This window comes from Orycteropus afer, unplaced genomic scaffold (assembly GCF_000298275.1).
Source record: "Orycteropus afer afer isolate SDZICR_OR568_19922 unplaced genomic scaffold, OryAfe1.0 scaffold00070, whole genome shotgun sequence".
NCBI lineage: Eukaryota > Metazoa > Chordata > Mammalia > Tubulidentata > Orycteropodidae > Orycteropus > Orycteropus afer.
Window position 1 is genome coordinate 2491118 of NW_006921657.1, and position 10331 is coordinate 2501448.

At 48.6% G+C, this 10331-nt stretch overlaps 1 protein-coding gene across 1 annotated transcript; it reads right to left on the reverse strand.

Annotated features, from left to right (window-relative positions):
* Positions 1-2522: 2522 nt before the first annotated feature.
* On the reverse strand, positions 2523-7059 carry PLAU (plasminogen activator, urokinase). Its single transcript, XM_007940599.1, has 10 exons — positions 7003-7059; positions 6522-6549; positions 6255-6362; positions 5754-5928; positions 5476-5567; positions 5013-5232; positions 4645-4793; positions 3842-3988; positions 3364-3512; positions 2523-2702 (listed from the first exon to the last, which is right to left on the reverse strand). Exons 1-10 carry the CDS (start codon positions 7057-7059, stop codon positions 2523-2525), a joined length of 1305 nt encoding a protein of 434 aa, XP_007938790.1.
* Between the last annotated feature and the right edge of the window lie 3272 nt (positions 7060-10331).

Consider the following 10331-nt stretch of genomic DNA (forward strand, 5'->3'; position numbering starts at 1 on the left):
ATTGCTCAACCCGCCAGTGGGGCTCATACTTCCTGTTTTCAGTGTCTCTGAGACCTGGTGCTGGAGCAGCTCAAGTTTGAACATGAGTTTGGCCCTGGGGGAGAGCACAGAGGCTAAGCAGCCACTCAGCCTAAGCTGGGCCTCTTCACTTCATATCATGCCTTTTCTTTCCTAGCAAATTCTGGTTCCCATAAAATACTCCGATGAAATCCTGGGGGTAGAAGAGAGAAGGGGGTCCCCATTCAATTTTACAAGAATTTACAGAGCTTTGTAATAGTAGCCACCATTTTTGTGCCTTTACTAGGTGTCAGAATTATGCTGCGATTTTGGAACTACCCTGGGAGGTAGATATATATATATATTTTTACAGATGAGGAAACTGGGGCACAAAGAAGTTAAGAGTTGTTCCCAAGTCATACAGTTATTGGTAGAGCCAGAATTCTAGTCCAGGTTGCTTGACTCCAAAATCCATGCTCTGAACCACTACATCACGCTGTCCAAGGCAACATGCTAGGTTAGGGAATGAAAAGTGAATATACTGGACCCTTGCCCTGCAGGGCCCCACAGTCTAGGGAACCTTCTGACCAGGAAGCCTGGGAGACCTTGCACATTCTGAACCACCTCCAGAAAAAAATCTCTATTTATGCAGAGAATTCATACTGACCATATCTGGGCCCTTCACATGTTCTGACCAATTGTCCCCAAAGGTACTCAATTAGGGATACATATCAGAAACACTTTAGGAGGTTTTTTTTTTTTTTTTTAAATCATGAGCCCTGGCACCAGCCCTGATCTTCTGAATCACAATTTCTTTGGGTAGGGCATAGGCATGTATATATTTTTAAAAGGTTCTCAGGTGACTAGGTTAAGAAACATTGCCAAAAACCATTAACACAACTTGGAAATTCCAATGTTTCAGCATCCAAATATATCTCTCAGCTTGTCTTTGACATCTTAGTTATTCAGAACCTGATAATTTAATTCAAAATATAACATCACCACCATTAGGACATCACTCATCTTTAGACTCTGAGCCCCTTGATACTAGGGATAGCAGTGGCTGGTCACAAGCTCCATTAACCTCTGAGAACACTCAGCACCAGTCCTACACACAGATGACGGGAACTTTGGCTTTCTTTTTCCTGAATGCCACAGACTCACTCAAGTTAGGCTGGGTTTTTGAACTAGCAATTTTCATCCATGGAGGTACTCTCTTGGTTGAGGTCAGCTGAAGGGCTCAAGGGCTATTGGGGGCAGACTGAAAAGAATATGGTTGGGCTAATTCTAGAAAGAACTACTATGTACAGTTGTACAAGATGTGCACTGCACAAAGGAATCAGGTTAAGAAGACAACGGGGGTCTGAAACCCAGCCTGCAAAACAAGCAAGGTAACTTTTTTGCACCTTAAGTGCTTTGGATGTCCTGCCCTACAACTCTCCCAAAGACCTCTTTCCAAAGGCCCATTAAGTCCAGATATCCAGCCCTGCAAGAAACTCTGGGATGCATGCTACCATTGTCATTTTTGACTTTTTACACTCCCTAACTCCCTCCCATACAAGCAATAGAGGAGAGCCAATGTCTTCAGAAAAATCATTTTATTGATCATCTTTATTCAAAATTACAAAAATAGATATAAATAAAAATAGCAGAATATAATTATTAAATATTCAGTGTACAGAAGTGGTCCTCACCCCACCAGGAGGATTGGATGAACTAGGCTGGAAGGTCAGGTGGGATAACTGGCCAAGAAGGGGATATTTACATGAAAGTGAAACTGAGACATTGATTGCTGGTCATAGGTTATACCCCACAATGATACATTCACAGGCAACATCGTATGTTAGAGCCAAGAGACCTCTCCAGATACACCTGCTCTGTGAGGCACCACAGTCCCCACAGTTTCTGGGGGATACAAATTTCTGACTAAGAAATGTAGCCAGACACACGGACACACCAGCTCTCACTCATGCATACTGACACTTAGAGCCTATGTGTAAGTGCTCAACCTACACACATATATTTCCTGACATGTTTATGGAATGCCAGAGCCCTTCCCTCAATTCATTAGTGTCTCTGTGCCCCAAACTGCTGTTCCCACATTGGTCAATCTCCCTCAAGAGACCTCAGTTCTGCCACACTTCCTTATTGGGAAATTATTCATTTCCTAACAGTGTGTCTCATGAATGCCCACTGTTGAGGGATCCAGTTTTCCTTTCACTCATGCACAGGAGATGCCATTTTTAACTCCAGGAGGTTTTAGTCCAGAAAAAGGCAAACAACTGAGCAATACCATCCTGAGTCAGGACTGCCCCTCCATCCTGGCTGGGGGGATCTGGGAAGCCAGCACCCAGGCCTGTATCTGAGGGTAAAGCTATTATTGCTCACCCTGAAGGGCAGCACATGCAAAAACCATCTCTGCACAGCAAATCTTCTCCATTCTCTTCCTTATATCTGGTGGAGATGGCCCTATTGCAACATGGGAGTAGGCAGTGCCCATTTTCTTCCTCAGCTCCCTGGGGTCCTCAGAGGGCTAGACCATTCTCCTCTTCCCCAATGTGAGTGTGGATCCAGGGCAGGAATTGTGAGACCCTTGTATATACGCCTGGCTTGTCCTTCAGAGCACATCCACGGCCCCAGCTCACAATCCCTGTAAGCGTCAGGCGGCCTTGATTGGAGCAGACCAGAGGCCCCCCTGAGTCTCCCTGTGAAGAAGCCAAGATACAAAAGATAAGCTCTGAGAGTAGCAAGGAAATAAGGAAGGAGGCCTTATGACCCACTACTGAACCAGGCCTAAGAGAGGGAATTTCCCAAAGTCTCTAGTGATTACCCATTTTCTATATCATTATGTTTTAAATCCTCTGCATGGCTTTCAAAGTCCAGTTACCTACCACCATTCCATCCCTGCTCCCAGATCCTACTTCTTCTCCTCACCCTGGGCTATGTGTACTCATGCTTAGTTTTGTATCTTTCACCTGAACCACCCTCCATTCTTCCCTCTGCCTCCTCAAATCCCATTCAAGTCCATTCTCTTTAAAGCCTCTCTTCCATGCCCATCTAATCTGTACTTATTTCCCTCTCCCAAACATCTGATTGTTTATAATTCATACTACACCCTGAACACTTACTTATATTTCTTCTATAGTCTTATTCTCTGCCCCTACATGAAGTGCCTAGAATAGAGGCAGGCTTGTGGCAAATTTTGGGTAAACATATAATATTGCTTTACATCCCCAAAGACCTGAGCTCAAAATTCTGTTTTCTTGGAGATTTGACTGGAAAGAACTCCCCCAAAGCTGTCAGGGACAGGCTCAGGAACCCTGAGGAGGTTTGGAGGTGACGGATAGAGATGCTTAGAACCCTCACCTGGCAGGAATCTGTCTTCCACTGTGGGTCAGCAGCACACAGCATTTTGAAGGTGACTTCAGATCCATAGTAGTGGGGCTGCTGACACTCCTGGTGGGAAAGTAGCTTCACCACTGTCATTTTCAGCTCCTCTGGAAAGAGGTAGTCAGCTAGATGGAGGAAACAGGGAGGACTTTGGGTTAAAACATGTCTGTCCAGCCTTCCCACTGGGACTCTCTATCTGGGGAGGGACATAAAGTATCCACACTAGAGAAAGCCCCTGCCCTTTTTCTACCCAAATCTAAATCTTTACCTACCTTTAGCCCCACCCCCCTATCTGTTTACCTTTATGGCCCAACATTTCCCACTCCATCCCTGAAACCCATCTCCATAGTACTCCCACCTCTCCCTCCACAGTCCTTCCTTGATCAAGCTGCATTCACTTCCTGGGCTCAACAGTTCCCCAGGAGCCCCCTTGCCAGCCCCAAATATCACTTACTAAAATTCTCTTTTCCAAAGCCAGTGATCTCACAGCTTGCACCAAAACGAGCATCATCATACTGTGAGGGCAGGCAGATGGTCTGTATGGTCCGGGATGGCTGCGCACACTGGCCCATGTTAGAACTAGAACGGATCTTCAGTAAGGCTAGGAGGTGAAGCAGGTATGAGATCAGGGAAAAAAGATCACCACCAGGTCAAGTGGCCACCATCTTTCCCCTCAAAATGCTGAGGGAGTGGCTGTCTGTCCCTAGTTCAGTCATAGATCATCCTAGGAGGTCTGATGGTAGCTCATCACCTTGGACAAACCTCCCTTGCCCCATACCCCAAGGGCTTTCTCCCAGCTGCTGACCAAGTTTTGGGCAGCCAGAGCTACCACATACAATGGTACAGGTTGTTTCCTACCAAAAAAAAAAGTCCCCATTGAGGCCAAAGGACTGAAACCCAGTTCAATGCAGCCCAGAAAGAGGCTGCATCCAATAGAGAAAGGGGCATCTTTCCCTGATTTTCACAAACAGGGAATTTTCAACCCAAGTCATATGCCTATGGGAGGAGGTGGTGGAGGGGGGACAGGGAGCAGCTGTTTCCACTCAGAGGAGGCTACCTGTCTGGGAAATTTAAAGACTCTACAGAGAAGCACAAGGCCCCTCATGTGTTTTACTGAGCCCTTCCCCACCATCCTTTTGTTGTATAAAGCAGGGTCTCCAAGTCCCCCCACAATTTTAACCTCCCACTTGGGTTTCTTCTTGGGTCCCGTCACCCTCAAACCATCATCATTACATTGGTTGAGGGTTTTCCACTCACCGATATCATTGTGGTGAGCAAGTGTCTCAGCGCTATAGTCCTCATGCAAGATCAGCTTTTCCACTTCAAATTTCATCTCCCCAGGCGTATTGGAATTAAGCTTTGACCGACCCAAGTAGACAATGTAGTCCTCCTTCTTCGGGTTATTACTGTGGGAGGCGAGACGTGTCAGACAGCCTGGTCTCAATATCCTATCACTTCCCCCCTTCCTACCACAGAGACCTCAGAGTGTGACTTGTCCCTAAGGCCATGGGCTGCTGGAGAGGGACTGAGGAGAGGAAATTTAAGTGAAATCCTTTGCTAGGAAGGAGAAAGGAGTGTTTTTAGGGTGGGGAGGAGGGTCAATGAGGATAGACAGAGGAACATACATGAAACAGTGTGTAGCGCTGACCACCCAGCAAGGACTGATGAGGCTGCCACCACACACATAGGTGACTGAGCCTCCCCGGTGCCTCTTGTAGATGGCTGCAAACCAGGGCTGGTTCTCAGTGGTTGTGATTTCTCCTCCGATAATCTTAAAGCGGGGCCTCACAGCCTTCTGGCCACACTGAAACTCTGACTTTTCTGGAGGAGAGAAGGGGTTTTTTCCTAGAGGAGAAAAAAAGAATATGTATCTTGAGAAGCAGGCAGGATAAATGTCCTTCTCCTCGCCCTCTGATCTCCCAGTTCTTCAGGGTCAGGCAGGCCTCCCCCTCTTGCCTCCTGTCATGGACTGAGGGGACATATGGAAACATTGTTCCCTTGTCCCCATAGTCATAAGCCTACAAGTCTTTCTTTCTGATATTCAGTAATGCAAATGCCCAAAGAAATTCCAAGGTCAGTGATACTCACCCAAAGAACAGTCATGCACCAGGCACTCTTGGACAAGTTGCTTTAAGCCAACCTGCACATAGCACCAAGGCCGCTTCTGGTTGTTTGGGTTTCTGGCAACACAGAAGGGTGGGCAATGTCATTCCAACCCAGAACACATTCTCAGCTTCCTCCCCTCCAACAAACACTCAACCAGAGGCCTTGCTTTTCTCATGCCACTCTGGGAGCAGAGGGGGATAGCAACAAGGTTTTTGTGAAGCCACAGAGAGGGCTCCTGGTGCTTGCTGCCACCACCTCACCTGCAGTAATTGTGTTTCCCTAGGCCCAGCTGAAGGGCGTCAGGTCTGTGGGCATGGTACGTTTGCAGAAGGACATGGGCAGAGTTCCAGGCCAGGCAGGGGCGGCCCATAGTGTCCTTGTTGGCCTTCCCTCGGTAAAAGTAACCATTCCCTTGGTAGCAGGTTTTTGAAGTATCTACAGGAAGGTGTGAAGATGAGAGACTATTAGAAGAGGAAGTTCAGACAGACATAGTTGAGATCCTGCCTGGCCTCACATGGTTTCAGATCTGGCAGAAGACACTGCGAGAGTCTCCTTTCATCTCTACCTCACGTTTGTGCAACCATTGCTTTATGAGACAGTGTGTGTACGTATGCTTGACTTTGTATATCAAATACGGATGAAGATGCCCGCACCCCACCCCCAGCTCCAAACTCCTGCCCACTGTTGCATCCTACCCATCTCCCCTTAACCCCAAATTGCTGGTGCCCCCTCCTCCCCAGCTAGAGTCAGGATCCTCATACCTATTTCACAGTGTTCTCCTTGGAATTTCTTTGGGCATTTGCATCGCTGAATATTGGAGAAGTATTTGTAGGACACACATGTTCCTCCATTCAAACAGCCACAGTTTGCTGGAAAGCACAAAGATGGGGTAAGCAAAGAACGTGGGAGGAGGCAAGGGACAGCCAGCCCTGCAGCAGGGACACAGAAGGGCTGCTCCACTGAGGTTTTCCAAGATACCTCTGTAGCCAACTATTGCGCAAAGGGTGGATACTTACAAGCACCAGCACCAGACCTTCCATGAAGTTCTTGGTTGCCCTGGAAGAGATAGGGAGGAAGAGAGGGAGAGGTCATCAAAGGTCTCAAGCCTCTGGGACTCCAGAGTGAGGATAAACCCATCCAATCCTCAAACCCATTCTTCCCTCCAGCCCCTTCTGTCCCCGCGTGTCTCTCTCTATCTAGCCCTCAAACGGAAGATCATGGGTTTCCAGCAGGGAGAAATGGATTCGTTCCCCTCACTAGCCAAGTGCCGAAGGTCGGGGCAGCCTCCGAAGCTTCTTCCTCCCTAGCCGGTAAAAATGAATGCCCTTGGTTCCGTCTCTCTGGGACCGCCCCCTGCGCCCCACAGGTTCTATTTCCCCGGAGTGACTGGCCCTGGTCTTCAATTCGGAGAACTCCAGCTCCCTTTGCAGCGCCTTCCCTCCCCTGATACTGTTCAATGGTCGCAAGCCCCCTCCCACTGCCATATGTCAAAGCAGGGAGACCACTCACTTCGGAGTCGCGAACAAGCAAGGCGCAGAGCACCAGGAACGCCAGCTGTACTCTCATGGTGGCGAGGTCAGGGTTCTCGACAGAAGTTCTGCAAGGGAAGGAGAAGTCAGGAGAAGAAGCCGAGGAGCGAGAAAGCGGGCTCCGGGGTTACTGCGGTCCGGAGGAGGGCCGCGATCGCCGGGCTCCAGAGCCCAGGTCTCTCCTCTTTGGGGGTTCCGGAACCGGCACGCGCTGGGGCTGCCGGAGTACAGCGATTTAGCCCGCAGCAGGGGCAGCCCCAGGAGCAACCGCATGGAGGGAGGAGCGCAGCGCTCAGGGGCCCCACCGCGCCGCATCCCTCCTGAGCTATCCGAGCGGTCCGTACTCACCAGCAGAGGCGGCGAGAGGCAAGCGGGGCTGAGAGCTCTGGAGACAGGGAGATCCTCCTCCGGGCTCTGGGATTCCAATCTCTGCTCTGGGCTGCCCTCAGTGGCGCAGGCTCTATATTAGAACCCGCCCCCGCCCTCGCCCCGCCTCAGCTGGGATTGAGGCGTCCCCTCCCTTCCCTCCTCTACCCCAGTCCTCGCAGACTTGGACCCCGCGTGCTTCCGCAACCTTGAACGTGGGTGGAAGCAGTGCGGGCCCCCAACCGCGGGGCGAGCAGGGTCTGGCAGGAGGACTCAAGGGGAATCTAAATTCTCCACCCCCTCCTCCCATTCACCTGGCCCTGGGCCCCGCCCCAGAACAAAGGAACCAAAAAACCAAATCCACTGCGGTAGAGGCGTATGGACTCCTAGTGACCCCTCCCTTGGGTTTCCAAGGCGGTATCACTAGGGGCCCCGAATTGCCATGAATTGAGGACACTCGGCAGACTTCGTCCCCTAGCCTACTTCTGGGTCTTCTAAGCCGGCGCTTCTCCAACCTTTCCACCCTTGGCCCCCAACCTCCTAGGACCCTGAGTATGGAGGTGTAGCCTGCCCCCCAAAATAACTGCAAAGTCTCTTTCTCAAAGTGAAAATGCACGATACCTACGCCTGCGCGTGCACGCACACGCGCACACGCACACACACCAACAGCGGCTGCCTCTGTCCAGTGCCCACTCCTCAAATATCATCAACACGACCAGTTAACACAAAGCTGAGCTTTTTGCTCTCCACAGTAAGGAAGTTTGATAATGTGACGAAAGTCAAGGTTGGGCTTTATTGAGAATTTCAAGTTGGTTTAAGGCCAGTCTTTGAAAGCTTAATTAAAAAAAACTCACTGTCTTCAAGTCGATTTGGACTCACAGCGACCCTGTCCGGCCAGAGGGGAACTGCCGTATAGGGTTTCCAAGGTGGTAAATCTTTCTGAGACTGTAAATCTTTACAGAAGTAGGTCGCCCAGTCTTCCTTCCGCGGAGCAGCTGGTGGGTTTGAACCAGTGATCTTCCAGTTAGCAGTCAAGTGCCTTATCCACTACACCACCAGGAGCTCCTTGGGATTGAATAAGGATGGTGATATAATATTGTGGGGTTAGTGGGGACAAAATCTTAGAGCACAAACTGTTGATACTTTCTAATGAAGACTTGGCAGGTCTTTCAGAAAGTTCCTATTAAGAACAATCAACTTATTTGCTGGACAAGTGTTGCCTAGAAGAGTCAAGTTAGTTAATAAAGAAGATGGAATAGTAAATCCTTATTAATGTAGACAATAAGCTACGGAGGGGTAAAAAGATTCCTCTCTGACCTCAGAGGAGAGGAACTGGGAACCTGGAAGACAAGGAGGAGAGGAAGATTTACTTTTCACTGCATGGCCTTTTATACTGTTTAAATTTTTAAAAACATACATCCCAGTATTGCCCATCCCAAAGAGATAACTTAAAAATTTTTAATGTCTGTGTATTTTGTGTTCTACCTCATTGTAGAGTGTTGTGTTTATTAAGATAAACAGAATTGGTTCTCAAATAAAATTGTCTTTCTGAAAAGACAATGTATATTTACCCAACTCACCGTTCCTGTGTGTATGTGCATACGCATACATGCACATACACACAAACACGTGTGCACACACAGACATGGCTCTAGCTCAGGTGGAGAAACAAAGTAAGGTTTCTGTGGTTCAACCACCCTCCTCCCCTGTCCCTTTCCCTAATACGAGTATCAGAAATCAGAGTTTGGGTCACTGTGATGCCACCAAGTCAGATTGGCTTCCATAATGGGAGGGAAGGGGACTGTGATGGGTTTGGGAACCTGTAACTTACTAGGAGCCCAAAGCTTAGTCTTTCACCCTGCCCATCACTGCAGTATATTTTGGCACCTGGCAAACCTGGGCCTTGGTCTGGGTCCACTTGAGAGGGGCTGAAGGAGGGTAGGGAGAGCTCCAGGAGGGCAGGAAGGAGGAAGGCCCATTTGATAAACCTAGCCAGAGACCTCAGGATGCCAGCCTGTGGGTGGGGAAAGTGCAAGTTAACCATCCCACTTTCAGGAGGCACTCTCTGAAGAGAATGTTTCTCTGCTCACCAAGCTGCCAGCTGCCCAGTGGATCGACTGAGTCAGAGGTGCTCAGAGCCAGCCTTGCTACTTCCTCTAGAACACTGCATGTTTTGTTTGGATTTGGGGACCCACAAAATATAAATAAAAGTAATCAAATGTAAATAGCAGTGCTGCAGCCTGAGGACTTACCCCGAAACTCCTCAGTTATCAGGAAATTCCCAACAAGCTGTCTGTCGTGATTCACGGAACTGCTCCAGCAGCTCTCATGACTCCGAATTACTTGGCTGGAGGCTGTCATGCTGAATCTCAACAGCAGGATGACTTCATTTCCTCCTGGACAAAAAGGCCTGGAGACCGTTATATAGCGTGACACCCTTCGCCTCCTCCTCCTCCCCCGCTGCCTCTTCACCTGGTTGAACAATCCAGCACCTCCAACTCTTTCTGGAACTTCCCTTTCAACTCTCTGACCTTTGAGGCTCACTGATATCTCTGAAATCTTTTGCTGTATGGTCTATGGTAGACTTCACTTCTTTGAGATCACATCTTTAATATCTTTGTCTCTCCCTCAGCACTTAGCAATGCCATGATCCCATAAGCGCTTTATTATGAATGAATCTTGAATGAGGGGAACCCTCGGAGGTCTCCCTCCTTTTTGTCTTTTTTTCTTGCCATAAAGAATAGTGCCTGCATTGTTTCTGTCTTGTGCTAAAAAACATTTTGATGTAAACTATTTCTCTTTCAACTTACAACTATCTTATGATATAGCCCAAGATTGTTATTCCCATTTTGCAGATGAAGAAAACAAGGTGGAGAAAAGATAAATAATGGGTGAGTGGCAGAGCCAACACTAGAACACAGGTCTTCTGATCCTTGCTCCTGG

Excerpts from the sequence above, each read along its gene's own strand:
- PLAU (XM_007940599.1), bottom strand. The coding sequence starts at position 7,059 with ATGAGAGTACAGCTGGCGTTCCTGGTGCTCTGCGCCTTGCTTGTTCGC. Across the intron at positions 5,568-5,753 it reads GGGAAACACAATTACTGCAG|AAACCCAAACAACCAGAAGC; the intron begins GTGAGGTGGTGG and ends CTGTGTTGCCAG. Across the intron at positions 2,703-3,363 it reads GGAAGACAGATTCCTGCCAG|GGAGACTCAGGGGGGCCTCT; the intron begins GTGAGGGTTCTA and ends GCTTCTTCACAG.